The 17124-nt window shown below is 37.2% G+C and overlaps 1 protein-coding gene across 2 annotated transcripts in view; it reads left to right on the top strand.

The window, feature by feature from the left end:
• EMCN (endomucin) overlaps window positions 1-16810 on the top strand; it is a 97721-nt gene extending 80911 nt beyond the window's left edge. The window contains exons 9-12 of one of the 2 annotated variants that reach the window (XM_019757679.2): window positions 965-989; window positions 3174-3235; window positions 8249-8322; window positions 14231-16810. In XM_019757679.2, the coding sequence (XP_019613238.2) occupies window positions 965-989; window positions 3174-3235; window positions 8249-8283 (122 nt within the window). In that variant the 3' untranslated portion in view covers window positions 8284-8322; window positions 14231-16810. The remainder of the gene's footprint in view (window positions 1-964; window positions 990-3173; window positions 3236-8248; window positions 8323-14230) is intronic. The other variant, XM_019757678.2, reaches the window with a different exon arrangement.
• Window positions 16811-17124: the final 314 nt, after the last annotated feature.

A 17124-nucleotide genomic window follows, 5' to 3' on the forward strand; every position in this document is an offset into this window, starting at 1 on the left:
TTAAGTGTCATGATGGAAAACCTTAGCCAATGTAACAGAAAAAGAAGTAGCCAAAAAGCTAGTGGAAATAAAGGTCTGCATAAAACCATGATGTTCAAAGCCAGGAGAACTATATTCACAGGGCTTTGTATATACACATCCAATGACATGAGCCAGATTAGAGATGGAATCCAAGAAACAGGAGCTGAGTAGTAATGAATTAAAACCACAGAAAAACTGGGAACAAAACAAAGCTATTACATTATACGAGTAGCTTGCCTGATAGGTAGCTCACAGTTAATGCGAGGTTTGACCACCAACATCAGCTCCTGGAGGCCACGTTCATGTGCAGAATGAATCATCTGAGTCTCACTCTAAGCCCACTTTGTTTCTACCAGTCCCTGTGGAGCAGCCTGGCAAAGCACACAAAAGATTAGTTGCCATTAGTAGCCTCAGTGACATTGTGGGCATTTTTGAGAGGCTGAATCAGTGGGATTCAGATGCAATTAGAAGCAATATCTACATGATAGTTCATCACAGATACAGTGATTTGTGTCCTCAAGAAGAGCAATGTACAAAGGAAAGTCACAAATTTGATTACCTGGTCTAAAAAGGTAATTTGATATTCGAAAGAAAAATTTTGTTTTCAGAGATACTGGTATAAACTGAGACTTTTCTGGTTTCTGAGGGATGTGTGATAACAAACAGCAGTTTCACATAGTGATGAAATTATAAGACTAAAATTAGTCTGGAACTAAGTTCTGTGGAGTTGGCCTAGTTAGGACTATTTCATGAATGTATTAGTCATACCTGAGAAATGAATGGTAACCATATCTAAGAAAATGGTCAGTGGGGCAGGGAGTGGAGAAATAAAAAAAGTTAAAAATTGTCTTTAGCAATATCTCTGCACAGAAAGTTGCAGGGGTCTCAGATTTTTTGTAGCCAAGCTTCTTGCAACTCTGATAACAATTCTCTCCTCCCCTAGGCACACCAGAAAATGGAAATGACCAGTAAGTAATGCCACATCATTTTTATTTTTTTCCCTACAAGCTCTTACCTTATCATTTATACAGGGAAGAGTATTGATCCTATACTTATACTTACTTTTGGTTTGTTTCTTAAAGAATTTGTGTAGAAGACACTATAAATGGAGTTTGGCTAAGTATTTGTCAGGGCTTTCTCTATTCAGTGGAGAAATTCCAACAACTGAAAGAGAACATTGCTCTTAAGCTTGGGTAAAGTAGTAAAATGGAGAATCAAAAGATGAAAGGTAAACATAGAAGAATGAATATAACTACATGGATAAATATCACAGGAAACATACCTAGAGTTTTTAAATAGTTTTCCCAATGAAATTTTCAGTATGTTTATCACAATTAGGGAAAAATCATGCCAGCACCTTGAGACAGCAATTAGTGGCTTTACCTTAACAGTTGATGCTTGTTCTCCTTTAACTTTTTTTTTAAAAGAAACAGACTCAAATACATCTGTTGGTTTCCAGAGGGCAGGGAGTTTGGGGCATTGGGTGAAAAAGCTGAAGGAATTAAGAAATACAAATTGGTAATTACAAAATAGTCACGGGGATGTAACGTACAGCATAGAGCAGGGGTGTCAAAACTGCGGCCCGCGGGCCAACTGCGGTCTGCAATCCATTGTTAATTGGCCCGCAGCAACTTGCAAAAATATATTTAGTTTACTTAAATAAACCAGGTGAGGCAATACATACTTCACCTCCAGTGAGTGGCCTGGCTGTTTGTGTATTTTACCGCATATGGCCCTTGGTGAAAAACGTTGAAAAAAGTTTTGACACCCCTGGCATAGAGAATATAATCAGAAATGTTGCAACAACTATGTGTAGTGCCAGGGATGTGCTAGACCAATCAGGAGGATAACTGCATAAATTATATGAATGTCTAACCACTGTGCTGTACACCTGAAGCTAATATAAAATAATATTGAATGTCAACTGTAACTGCAAAAAAATGAAATAAATAATTTTTTAAAAAGCAGTTGTTACCAATCCAGCCAACTGTTGCAATGCAGGTGCTACAGAGAGACAAATTGTTTTAGTGTCAAAACCCAATTCTGTGGTTAAGTTTTCTTTGTTGACCTCAATTTGTAGCCTGCCTTTATGTAGGTGCTTTTGTTCATCAGGCTGTGAACTTTAGAAATTCTATCCGTAGATCACCTACCCTTCTTGTAATAATTAGAAATAGAGGCTTTTGATGTGTCCAAGGAAAGGAACTTGGGTTTGACACAATTTAGAACCTGAGAAAGGATAGGTGGGAACTTTGGATTAAAATAGTTCAGACACTATACTGCGGTATCCAGGACCTCATGAAAAAGGACATCCCCAGAACTCAACACCAGCCCAAAAGGTTTGGAAACATTTATGTGTCTTCCCCTTCTTGATTCAGGACTGGAGATCGGTACCATATAGACCTTGTGACAAGTGTTCACATGACCTATCTGTGGGGACAGAGCCAGTAGTGCAGTTTCCAGGCTCTCGGCCTCATGTGGAAAGGTGCTGGCTCAGGTAGTAAATGGCCATCAACTGTGATTGGATGGCCATCAGCTATAACCAGTTAGCCATTGGCCACTAATATAACTGCTGTGGCTACGCTAGCAGGAAATGGGGGTCTAGCAAGAAGGTGGTGGCTGAGCTAATAAGCGCGGATTGCAGCTAGTAGGTGGGGTTGGTTGGTTGGCAGAAAAGCAGACGGCAGGTTGCAGATCATGTGGCTCCTGCTTCCTGTGTCTCCAACCCAGCTGCCAGCGAGAATATAGTGGTATGACTCCCCTACCTATGGCCCCGTGGGTGTTCCTTTTTGGCCTCACCATGTCCTGCGTTCTTATGTGGGGAGTGGGAGCAGAGACCCCACATGCCACCCCACATGACACATGGCACAGTGAGCAGGGTCTCCTGAATGACATATCTTACTGTTTAATTTACCTTATCATTGCATTGCTGTAACAGAAGGATGGAGATTTATTGGCTTGATTCCAGAAGTACAAAGTGCTATAAAAGTATGTGTGTGCCTGTATGTAACAAGACACACGTTTTGCCATAGAAACACATAAAAATACATATGTTTGTGTATCTTCTTCATTCTGTGTATATCATGTTTACTTTCTTTCACAGATATATAATGCTAATTCTGTGGTGCTAATTGAATGTTTTCTGTTCCAAATAGACCTCAGTCTGATAAAGAGAGTGTGAAGCTTCTCACTGTTAAGACAATTTCCCATGAGTCTGGTAAGTTCCCAGATTGATGATTAGACAAAAGATGGTTATTTCAAAATCTAACTTGGATTTTGTTCATGTCTGAAATTTCAGCTTCTTTAGAAACAGTCAATAACTCCCAATAAGTACGAAAGTCTCCTATAAAGGAAAGATTAGCCCTAAAAATATTATTTTTGGTAAAATTATCAGTCTACTTGGCTTTCAGAGGTTGCTTTTCATAACATGTAGATGTGTTCTAAAGAATGAGTGGTAATTAGAAGTATTTTCCATTCTGTAGTAGTGTCAAAGAACATTATATGTACTAGGGTTTTTTTTTCATTATTATTGTTATTTTGCTTCATTTTTGGTAATGGCTGTGTATAGTTCACTGGAACCAGGATTCATCAGTTAAAATATAAATCATATTTTGTATAATTTCATATAATTTTAATTAGATTTCTCCTTGAGGACAAAACACAATTTCCTGTTGATAAAATTTACATTTCTTTTTCCAGTTTCTTAGTTTTAGATTTCACTTGATTTGAAATGTAAATGTTCTCTTCAAAATGTAGATATGATTTGTATGAGTTATATCGTATCAAGAACAATAATAAATGAGATGCTATGTAGCTTTTATATAAAAAAAGCACAGATTACTTTCTTAAAGTTTTGAGTAGAACACTTATTTAAAACAGTGATATCACAAAAACAGGTAAATAAAAATTACTAACTTTACAAAAAATCCATGTTTATATATCAAGTTACATTAATACATTTACCATATTCAGTTCCCCCAATTATACCTATACAAAATAATCCCAGAATACAGATCTTATGTAGAGTGAGAGCTACAGAATGATAAACTACATTACAAATATGTAGCAAAATTTTTTTGAAAACAAAAAGCTATATTGTTCCAATTCAAGACCAAGATATCAAAGGCTGAAAATGGCCCCAATTTCAGGTAGGAAATTCTAACTAGAACAAACTACAAGAGGCCGGCAGAAGACTTGAAAAGTGAGGGCACCCAAAATCTGCAGAGATATGCCAAACCCCTCATGTGAGCCATTGTCATTTAAGAGAGACTTTCCTCATTCTTGTATCTCTTCTGCTCTTTGACATACACGTTTTCTTTATTCCTACATAGTTCTCTGAGGTAACCATCTGCAGGGGCAGAGGAGTCAAATTCACTCATAACGTAATTGGAAACCACTCACAGGTTTCCCCTGGCTACTTACTGGCCTTAACTAAGTAGCCAAGCCTATTAATAGCTACTAGGTCAGGGAAAAGCAGCCTAAAAATGAACTAGTCCTGAGTAAGCTCATGAAGGGTCCTGAGTATGCCTATGTCATTTGTCAAGAAGAGTTCTTGAATCTGCCTGTGACTTGTGAGCAAGCATCATAATAATTTCATGCACTCTCCCTTACTCACTCCTTTGGGAATTCAGCCTAACACTGAAGACTCAGGCCTCGCCAAGCTGTAGGTGGCATGCTGATCAGCTGGCCCTCCTTGTACGGAGGGGGCTGCAATCAGAACCACCTACTTTAGCACCCTTTTCTACCAGGATAATGACAACTGACACCAGAATCAAAACATCCAGAAGAGAAAACTCTGGAGAACTTTGCGTTTCTTGGTGGTACATTTAATATCTGATTCTTCTTTAAGGCCCAAGAAAAGTTCTAGATTAGCTGATATCCCCACTCTCATAATAATAGTCGTAATAAGGAGAATAGCCTATGGTGGGACTGTTAAGAAGACCCTTACTTCTCCAAACTCCATTTTCTTCATAAGCAACTCAGGACACTGGTCTAAGGAGGCAATATTATCATCGCAATAGTAAGATCTATCCTCTGGTACTTTTATTTCTGCCAACCTCAATTTAGGACTCACACCTCATTTAATAAAATAACCTGTCAATGGTTACCCCAGTTGGTTACTAAGGAAAATATTTGGTGAGAGGACAAGAATGAAATTGGTGATTCAGAGCTGATTTCAGTAGCCTAGAATTAATAATCGAAACCATAACGATCTCCAAGTACTCTTTGTTTTACCACAATTTTTATTAAAGTCTGGCTCCTGAAATACTCACCAACAAATCTCTTTCCATTGCATTTCAAACTTATTCAAATATGTTTTTTTGTGATCATCATACTCAACAGAAGTAACAATATTATAATTGTTTTTACTTAAATATATTTTTCCCAATAGTGACATCTTTCCTAAAACATAACTAGAATAAAATCTGAAATGATTAGGTGTGTTGTTAAGTTCACAGGTTTAGTCCAATGGTCCCCTATCTCCTTTATAACAATTTTCAGCAATTTTAAAAATACAGAAAATAATTTGATAGAACAAAAGTCTGACTACGCACCACTCAGAAGTGATGAGTACTGCATTTCATGTTATTTGCATCATGGCCTAAGAAATATAGCGGGAATTAATGTGCCTAAGTGGTAACAAAATGAAATTTGAGCTTCAGTGTCCATAAGGATTCATTGGATTGGTCAGTACTTCCATTTATAAACTCTGGTCTTATATCTGAAAATAAATTGTACCATTTTAGAGGTCAATAAATCATGCTTCCAAGGAGACAGAGCTCTACAGCCACCCAGCTTCAGGGGAAATGCCAGTGGATGCTACATTGCCTGGGTTTCTAGAAGCCTCAGTGAACCACAGTTATTGTTCTGGTCATTGTCTTCTGATAAAACAGTTTCTTGCCCCAAAGCCTCCTCTGACTAGGCCCTGATGTTCACGTACAACACTCCCTACTTCCTTTAAATGTGTTCTTTCTCAAGCAGTGTTCTTCTGCTGAAAATGCAGCCCACAGATGTTTAAAATTTGATTATTTACATTAGAAGTTCTCTTTAATATAAAGGAGAAAGCCTACTAGAGCACAACAAGGATGAGCTTTCAGGAAAAACTGAACACCAAACGTGGCAGATCAAGGTGTCCTTTATGATAACATATAAGATCCCAGGCCGCTTCAGTAAGGAATCTGGCCAAGCTGACCACCCCCCGACAACGGACTGCAAAATATACATGTGACATAGTGCATGTCAAATATGATTTTGAAAAATGTGGAAGAAAAAGCCATCTGAATTCATTGCAATATTGCTCTGCTTAGAAAACTCTGATAAGCATGTGTTACCAAGATTAAGTTCAAACACTTTGGCATGTCTACCAGGATGCTGGGATGCGTGGGGCTTCTCCTGGTTGGTTGTGAGCCATTGAATAAGGCATGTTCCCAGACATCATTCCTCTCCTGTCCCTGTCCACGTCACTGCACTCAAGCTCTTTTGAAGGCGGAGTCGGTGCCTTGGTCTTCTTTGTCCCACCTCCCCCTCCTTGTCATTGTGGTAATTACACATTATTAGTATAGTATTGGTACACTAATACTAATTAGTATATTACGGTAATTAGTAAATGCACAGTTGCTTATTTTGCTTATTTTTACAAATAAAAGTTTGTTAACAAAAAGAAATGAATAAAAATGTAAAGATCAGCAAAAAGATTCATAGATTTATAAAGCCACACATAGATGCAGCTTCTATTTCCCAACCCTTCAATATTTGGCTCATTCTCTGCATTTCTACCAAAGCTCCCTTGACTGTCCCAGCTGTACATGGTCTTTCTCTCCTCTTATAATAACTTGGGAAATCAGTATATATTACTGCCTTAAACAGCCATTTTAATATTTGACCACATTGTGCATAATGGAAGATAGAAAAAATACAGAATGGCAAAGAATTCAAAATTACTCATGAAACACAACCTTGGTGTAACCACTATTGGCATTTGCTGTATTTCCTTCCAGTTGTTGTTTTTTTTTTTTTTTTTTTTTTTTTTTTTTCCGCACCACAGTATGTGTTTCATTTGCTTTTACCACAGATATCATTGTTATAACTGTTATTGGAATCAGGCTGGTACTGAATCTTTCTCACATTTTCTATTCCCAGTTAGACAGACCTTGAAGGAAGATATTAAGAATTGTAAAGATTCTCATACGATTTGCTTTATACGACTTCTGGCTGACAGTAGTGTTTTAATAAATGTTTTTTTGTTTACTTCTCACTGCTGTACTTCATATCTATGAATTCCAAGAGGTGCTGTGCCTTTTGCAACACAAAAAATAGTGAGCAAAGGGTTGTATCTAGGGTAGGGGCTATGAGGGCTGTCACTCTGTTCCTGACATTTCTCTGAGGACAGGACCTAAGGGGCTCTTGAAGAGAAGTTCCGATTTGTTCTCTTCATAATTCTCTGGCACTATTTGTTATCACCATGACTGTGCAGGTAATAGGGGACATCAATGGAGTCTCCATAAAACAGGTTTCCTAACTGGCAGCTAATAAAAGCTGGAGCAAAATGATGACATTTATTCTCAAAGCTGGTTTTATAAAGTGTGGCTGATATTGATACGTGAATCTATCAAAAGATACAGGTAATGTGAAATGTGATGATCACAAGTAAGGGGCATGTAGAACTACTTGGGGTTTCTCAGCTTCCCATCATTGCAGGCTAGTATTTATCTTTATATTGGATGATGGGATAACACCGTTATTTAAAGTAATGTCCTCTGTGCTGCTCTGGATGTCACCAAAGTGTTCATGTTGGCCTATAAATTCATTTTCACAAAACTTACAGAATTATTTAAACAGAGGATGCTAGAATGTTTTCCTGATAAAATAGCACTTTAATATATGACACAGTTTTGCTTAGGCAGAGCCAGCCCATGGAACAAGCAAAAATCAATAACTCATTCTCTAGGGCGACTCTCTTGTTATCGCCTCCCAACCCTCACATACCCTCATGACCAAGGAGTTAGTTAGCTTTGCTCCTTTAGGGTGAAAACAGACAATGGCCAAAAATAGCTCATAAATCTTGGTGAACAATTTCTGGGCCATACCAAAAGGCAAACTGTGGCTCTAGTGACATTCTTGCAGGAAAATTGGACCTTTCTTGAAAAACATAAAACAAGCCAAGAGACTTTTATTTTCGTCCTTATTCATTCTCTGAGCTTATAGGTCAAAGTGTATCTTCTGGTTTCAGGTGAGCACTCTGCACAAGGAAAAACCAAGAACTGACAGCTTGGTGAACCCTCCCTTCACCTGGGCAGTAAATATGTAAGTTTCCTGACTTCATTCACTGAGATGCTCATTAATATCTGTTTTGTTAGCCTGCTGCAGCTTAGATTATTTTTAAAGATTTTTATAAGCTGCAAAGTTAATGGTTTGTGTCAGTAAAGCCATCATTGTCTCTTTGTCTAAAAACAAATGCTAAAAAGACTTGCTAGAGAAATGAATGTCTTGGGAGCTGTAAAAGATTCTTCCAGTTGTTCTGTTACCTCAAGAATGACACAGTTCACTCTTTGTGCCTGTTGGTAATATTTCCTTATAAATGCAGTTTGCCTTTCCCTGGGTCACCATACACACACTGACAGTGGCAGTTAGACAGGGTTCTATGGCTAACAAAGACTCGTAGGACTCAAAATGGCAATGCTTAGAAATTTGTAGTTGATTGCAGAAAAAGGACATGAGACAGCAGCTGCGTAAAAGATACACATCACAGCCAAAGGCTGGCTCAGGCCACGGGGTCCAGAAAAGCCAGCTAGGAGGTCTTACTGTCCTCCTTCTGCAAGGACCAGACCAGGGCGGACTTCATCTCTGGGGCCAGGAACCATGGATGTATGCACAAAACACCTCAAACAAAGGGATCCAAAATTTATTCTCATGTGGGGGTCTCTTAAATTTCTTGCTTCATAACTAGCTGAGTGACAGAATCCTCCACGTGTTTCAGTGGAACTAGATGCAAATAATCAATTTTCTTACAATTATAGTTAATCAATAAATACTTGAAACCTCTCAAAACTATGGTTACAAGCAACACTGTTATTCTTCATGTTCCATGATTTGACCAGGAATCAGTGCAAAAGCAGGTACATGTCTTGTTTCAGTAAAACAGCTCAGGCCAATGTCAGGTCTGCTGGAATTAACCCTCCCAGCTTACCATGGTATTGTCTTTTACTTTCCTAGAATTGGCTAGGGAGATTTTCTTCTGGCTTTAGTTTATTTTTCATACGAATCATTGATTAGGGGTCAGCCTCACAACTAGTGTTTGATGCTTTTTGAACCTGCAGAAGAATTTGCCTTTTGGCAACTAAAACAGAAAAAGAACAAATGAATATGTATATGCCCATAATTGGCCTGGCCACAATGGCAGTCACTCTGGGTAATGTCCAGGGGAAAGACTGTCCTTGTTGTGTCTACTACCTATGGTCTCCTGCCCAGCCACTAATGCGATGCTCTTACAGATACTCAGCAAGTGCTTGTTGCATAAATGATGGTTGCCGTGCTTCTCTGGCCAGTAGCAGGAGACAAACAGAGGAGTGCCATCCAGACATATGCATCAGTATCAGAATTCTGTCGCTCTCCACTCAACAATTTGTGGATTAGAATGAGAAAAATCTGGAAGTTTATCTATCCTTTTGCAATGGACACTTGTGGGTGCAAAGTTTGAGGAGCTGAGAAGTTTGAGAAGTTTGTGGAGACGTGTGCATGGAAAGCTCTCTTCCATACCAGCTATGGTTTCTTTGCAACCCTGTGGCTAGTAAAAGGATGTTTTCTAGATCATCAAAATGCTCAAATCTTAGTAATTAATTGTCCAATTTGGAGGAAGACAAAGACTTCCATTCAGTTGGTAAGAAAAGAAAGAAAAAGTGTATAGCAGACAAGGAATAGTGCTGAACCAAACAAGCTCAACAAAATAGATTATTATCCATCTCCCATTCAAAAGTTGTACTTTAAAAAATACTCTTGCCCCTAATTTCATGTCTTTTAATTTGCAGTGATGCATAGCTTTTGTTGCTCTTCTACATAACTTTGGAATTAGATAACGATATTCTGAAGAGTAAAGATCAGAAAATAATGGGAACCAGTTTGACATCTGTCAATTCTACTGTTTGTCTTACTTTTTTTCAATGTATTTCTCTTAGCAACTATTGCACTTTAAATGTAGTAACCAGTGAGTAATTACTTTCTATGTTATCAACTAAAAATTAGATATCAACTCAGAGATTTAGAATAAATAGAAATATATTCATTAGAATTAGAAATTTTGGGAAAAGAAGTTTAGAAATCTTTGCATCTGTATGCAACAGCAAACACTAATATGGAAATATTCACTCGTTAACATTTTTCACTTCAAAATAAAAATATAGATATATTTAATGTTTTCTGCTTCATATATTGATCATCTATTTTGTACAGAGTATTATATTTATTGTGGTTTGACAGGGCAGATGGAAATTCCAAAGTACTCATAATCTGTGGTTCTTGCCCTCTGCAAATCTTTGTCTAGTGACAGCGTGACACCACACACAAGAAATAAGAAAATAATTTGAGAAAAAAATTAAAAATCTATATGGGCATGATTGATACTGATTCACCAATTCAAACCAGTTCTAAAATCTCCAAGACTTTTATATAAAAAATAGGAAGGTTAATAGGTGTTTCAAGATTTTTTTATCTTTTCACACCGATTCATTGCTACATTTAGGGACCATCATTTCTTTAAAATAAGAAAAAAATATATTTTGGCTTACATTTTCTCTGTATAATTCACTGAGACCCCTCTCAAAATAGCTATGAATACAAAAATAACATTGTTCGTTTTGAAGGCCACCGGAATCAAAGATTAGATGCACATTAGCTATATACATTTCTATGGATATTTGTGCTCATTTACAAGGCAAGTGTGCTGTTATTTCCTCAGATTAATTTTCTTATGACAAGGAGTGGCAAGGATGACATCGCTAAAGGATTTGCTGTTACATAGAACTTCTGCCAAGGCCAGAATGTCTTCGCAAAAATGTGCAGCAGGCAAACACATTTCTTTCTTATTGATGCCAATAAAATATCTGAACAAATTGATCAATAATGAGTGTGCAGGTGGGGATATTATCTAATAATATCTCTACAGAGAAAATGTATAAAAACCGAAAGGCAAAAAAAATTTAAAAAGAGAAAATAGAAGAAAAATTAGGAATGTGTTATTAACTGAGTAAGAATTTTCAAAACATAAAATAATATAAGAAAATTCAATAGAAAAAATATAAATTCTACCATATCATGAGTTAAAACTTCTAAATATAAAAACATTATCATAATAAAAAGTTATGACAAGAAACAAATTGGGAAAATGCATAAATTTGACATCAATTAATTAATATCCTAAATATACAAAGATGTTTATATATATTGGAAAATAGAAAAACGGGCAAAGACCATGAATAGATAATTCATAGAGGAGGAAATAGAAATGGTAACATAAAATTATATAGAGGAGTTCCTATACTACTACTATTCAAAAATGTGTATCAAGACCAAAAAAATTATAACCTTCAATTTACTTGAGTTTTTTTGTAATTTTTGAAAATCATACTGGTGAAACAAATAGTTTCATATGTTGCATTTGAAAGAATAAGTTGGAATAATTTTTGTAATGTAGGTTCCGCATCTATAAAGCCAGGACAGAACAATCTTTTCTCAGACCATTGTGCCTCTTTGTTTATAAAGTGTTGTCTATATTCTTAAAGACTCTATCATGATACTTTGTTATAAACGTGATCATTTATACTTTGTAAGAATCACAAATTTATAAAATTATAGGATTGTGAGAGCTTCAGTGACTATAAAGTCCTGTGTTATTGTTGTTGTTGAAGCCAACACACTGAAGTTTAGATGGATTATAATGTTGGAAACACAGCAAATTATTAACTAATGAAAAAAATTATTAATAAAGCAAGATCCATTTCTTCAGAAAGAGTATCAATATGGAAGACACTGTGATAAAAACTCCTGTTTGTTCCTCTATTGGTTGCTGATACTTTAAAACAAAGGTCAATATACTATTAATCATGAGCATTATCCTACTCATATCAATCCAGATGTTTACATAGCTGTGATCTATGCTGCAAACTCTTGACTTCACTTGGAAACTCACCTACAGAGGAGTATGGTTCAATTGAACAAAAAGTGACAGAGATCTTATTTCTGCCAAGTACTAGGCCAGGTATAAAAAGATATATGACATGTTGCTGTCCTCAAGGAGCTTATAGAAGTGAAGAGAAATATATCTAAGGAAGATAACTTTAGCATAACAGTAAATAGTAAGATAGTGGTATGGAAAGATAGACATGGAACATTGAAGTTTAATGGCAGATTTCTTAGTGAAGATGGTATTTGATCTGAGACTTACAGAATTAGGAAAAAAAAAAGTGACCTAGGTTTTTCTAGGCACAGGGAACAGCATATACTAATGAAAAGAATTGTGAAACAGTATGGTATATGAAATAAGTTAGAAATAATTGGTTAGCCTAGAGCTGTGCTGTACACATCTGCTGCAATGTCAGTGAACTATGGATACTGTTGTTCCACAATAAGATTAAGAACAGAAACTGTGTGTAAGCATTTAAATTTTTTAGAGCAATCTGATATTGCTGCAACATTCTATGCATGTTACCGTGTTTTTTAAAATATCAGTTGGCAGCTGAGTATAAATTTAAAAACAACCTAGTCTTTCACCATAGATAGCTTGGGAAGCACTGGCCTTCAGTTCCATGCTAGAAGGGCTGGGATATCAGGTTGAAGCAGTAGAGGGCAGCAGATCTCGGGAGGTCTTGTTTCCCCATGGTAAGAATGGACTAGAAAGGACTTCACAAAGCAAGAATGAACTACTTTCCTTTTCTAAGCAGAATAAAATCAAATTCTTTCTTAATGCCATCAAGAAGTCATTTATTCCTTTTGAGAGGGGGGCCTGTTCTGCTGGCATGCCGATAGTCATTGTGCTCTTTCTAGAGCTACACCACACTCTGGCAGGTGCTGGGCCCTTTATCAGCCACAGAGGCTCTGGGAGAACATCAGAAATACCCTGTTCTACAGTCCTTCCCATAGACTAAGTCTTCACATGGATCCTGTGGTTACTCTGCTCTTCAAACTGCCCTCCAAGTCATGGCAGCCAGTGTCCAGCTTTCTCCCCATTCAAGACAACAGTGCAACCATCCCAACCAAAGACTCTGCCTCTGCCAACCACGCCATGAAAGAGCAGGGTGCCAGTCTCCACTCTGACACCACAGCCCACCTAACCCCCAGCATATCATTCTCCCTCCAGACTCCAGCAAATCACCAGTATTGCCACAGCAGCAGACAATATCTAACCCCTGCCAGGTCCTGCCCCTTTCCCACTTGGGCCACAAAGCCTCCATCTCCTGCTTCTCTTTGGACCAACAGAGAATGTAGTTTCTGCGCTGCAAACAAACAAACAAAAAAAAACAAAATAACCAACCAAAGCCCTGGCCCTCCTTCCTGTGAAGAAGTAGAGAGTTGCCTGTTCATTCTTCTCCCTAATAAGTAGTCTTCTCCCTATAAATTTCTTAAGACTCACATTATCACCCCAAGCAACAGACCTCAAATTGTGTCCCGTTAGTGACAGGGTACAGTTAAGGGCTTTAATCAGAAGAGGAATATAATGGGATTTGCGCTTGAGACACATCACTGATGTTTACTGGGGTAGATTAATTCAAAATGAGTGAGATTGGAAACAGAGAAGTCAGAAGACTATTGCAGTGTTCCCTAGGAAAAGAACGAGGGCCTTGCCAGGTCTGCAGGGACAGCAGGGATGGAGATGAAGAGACAGAATGGAACAGAGAAATGTCTGGCAGATAAAATTTTCCAGAAGGTGGTTGATTGAATGTAGGCAGTGGGGAATGAGGAAGATTAGGACTGTAGATGAAGCCATAGAGGTTAAGAGCAAAAGATGGAAATTATGGGGTGAGGAGGAACAGGTTAGGGAGGCAGTACAGGGGTTTTCCTTTCAGACACGTTGAGTTTGAAGTGCTTGGGAGGTGTTCAAGTGACTCTACTGGGTGGAAAAAATTCTGCTAGCCCCTAACTTTTGTTACCAAAAACAAAAGTCTCCCCCAACATCTCTACTTATTTGCTTTCGTAGAATCTGAACATTTTTTTCCTCCTACAGGCTTACTCTTCAGCTTCAATGCTCCGGGGGTAGAAAGAGAGAAAGCCCTGTGGGAATAATCCTGACTTCCAATCCTGCTCGCCAGTCTGCACCAGTCACCTATCCCAAAAAAGCGATGCCCAGATGACATGCGATAATCTGATAGAATCAAAAAGAATCTTGGGCCTCGCCTATCCTTCGAGACATGAGAAAGCACATTACTACATCTTATAGGAATATTCTCAGAAGAGTAAATTTTAGGAAGGGCGTTTGTGAGCAGTTAATTTGACAGCCAGGCACGTGGATTTACTGATGACATGAGCTTCCTTTGTGTTTAAAGTTTCCAGAGATGAGTTTTTATTCATGGGGGTCTTTCCTTCTTTCTTGGTGTTCTTATATTATCTAATGTTTGTATTTATTGTTTTCTACTATAGTAATGCAGAGAAAATTTGCAAGTGTATTATTAAATGTTAGGTAGAAATCACAATGTGCCACTTTGTACATAAAGATATTTTATTCATATTTTCATGTTACTTTTAATAAGTAATTACTGTATTCAACACACTAAAAATATCATAATATGAATGTGAAAATGGTAGTGGTATTGTCTTCCCATAATTATGAATATTTGTATTGATTATTAGTACATGAGGACTCAGTAATGAAAGGCATCTGTAATAAGTGAGAAAGGGACAAAGAATTCACATATCAGACCCTGTTAGAGGGAAGCTGTACCATTTCTTTGGTCTTTCCACTTGTAATTCACACTATGTGACAAGGATATAGGGCATTTATGACACATTGAACTGCATTCATTAAGAAGATAACAAACAAGATCAAGTGGGTTTTTTTTTTCATAATTCTTTTGGTTAATACTCTCTCTGTGCATTTTTTATCTTTTAAAAATGTAATGATTTGTTCTAGCAATGGTTGTGAAAGCTCCAGTTTGTAGAAACCAGCACTTCATGAATACATAATCGTGATATTATCTTTCAGTGTAACCCTTTCCTGGAAATACCACATGCTTATAGCTGTCACTCCACCAGGAGCACACTCGTCTGTTGAAAGCTAACTGATCGACCTGAACCACTTCTTTGACACATGCGATCAAAATGTCACGTTGGTTGAAGTTTTGTGAAAAGCTTTGAAACTAATAAGCTACCAGTGGCAGCTCTTTAACTTTTATGATTACCTAAGCTGATTTCAGTGCTAAATCATCTTAGTGATGTGAGGGCAGTGTAGTGGAGACAGAATGGTGTGTATAAAACTGCCTACTAAAGTTTCTTCCATTGCAATGTATTTGAAAACTTTCAGCTTTAAGGATTTTATGAATAATCATCTTGGTTTTAGCTTCATGATGTCTCGACTATTTCTAATCAAGGACACCAAGCAAGCATATCTCTGTTTCTGATTAGTGTCCCCTCTGTTTCTTTGAGAAGAAAGATGGGGACTTGGGGGGGTGGGCGGGGAAGGAAAGTAAGAGGGTAGAGAAAATGGCCAAGATCTCCAACACACACACTTTCCCTTGAGAGATGCTTTGTCTACGCGTAACTTCAACCTAGAGGTCTTGTAAACGAGTGCAGCAGTGGCTAGAGCATGCCAACCATCGGGCGTTTGTCCTCAGAAGAAAAATATTCCAACACCCCTTGGTATGCTTTACTGAGCTCCTCAGCAGACACCTGTTACACAGAATGTATTGCAAAGAAGCAAGCTCTTCTGCAATTTAAATGACTGCAAGTGATATTCTGGCTTTTGGAAAAAAATGTTTTCTTGACTTTTCATAAGTATTGTTGGAAGGGTTTATTATAACAATCAGGAGGAGGGAAAGCTTTTTAATAGTCATGAAAGAATGAAATTCATTTTGGTTCAAGAACTGTACATAAAAATATGCTTTATACTAACAATTATAACATTAAATCTTTAAAAAGTCAAAGGGATAAGAGGATTGAGGAATTTGCAGAGATATTCATGGCATTTTTGTAGCATCATTCTCAGAGGTAATGTCTTGATTTTTATAAATCAACTTAAATTTCTGTTCAATAGGGTATTTTGTTATCAAGACAAAATTATCCTCACTAATTAAATGTGTTTTTTTTAATTATTTTATTTAGATGATCTACTTTTTATGCCTGACTTGCCATAAGCTTTTTATTGTTATATATTAGGGTGGTGCAAAAGTAATTGCGGTTTAAAAGGTTAAAAATAATTGCAAAAACTGCAATTACTTTTGCACCAACCTAATAGTTCACGTCACTGCAGCAAAAGAATGGCTGCACTTAGATCAAAGGCAAACTTTTCTATGTGTTTGTTCTGCATGAGAATATGAATATAATTTAAGTCTATCAATAGTCAAAACATAAACAAAAGCTAATTAACTGGCACTGTTGTCATCTGAGAGTCAGCGGATGTTGTTGGCTGACACACTAGCTGTGATCAGCCAGCAGAAAAGACTTCTAAATTCCCCTTACTGAGCTGAAATATTCCATTACACTTCTAACAAATCTGTGTCTTATTTCTTGTCTACCTGCCATACTTAAGTTCATGAGGATCAATTCAGGACATCACCGAATCTTCAACAATAAACCTGCTAGCTTTCCCTGATTTTTCTCTGTTGAACTCTATTTATGATCATTCAAAATTTTGGGGGGGTTCTAAAAAGAAAACGGGATATGTCCTTTAAAAGTTGTGTTTTGAGTAATGAAGTCTCAAGACTATAAAACTATTAATTGTTGCTTGATAGTAAAGATATCCATCATTGTGATTAATTAAATAATAAGTACCCTGAACTGAGAATTTGTGATGAATTATCCACAAATCTTTCCTTAAAAATTTCCCCATAAACAATCTTGTTTAAGAATTCTCATGTTCTGGCCGGCCCGGTGGCTCAGGCAGTTGGAGCTCCATGCTCCTAACTC

The sequence above is a fragment of the Rhinolophus sinicus genome, linkage group LG02 (assembly GCF_036562045.2).
Source record: "Rhinolophus sinicus isolate RSC01 linkage group LG02, ASM3656204v1, whole genome shotgun sequence".
In the NCBI taxonomy this organism is placed as follows: Eukaryota; Metazoa; Chordata; class Mammalia; order Chiroptera; family Rhinolophidae; genus Rhinolophus; species Rhinolophus sinicus.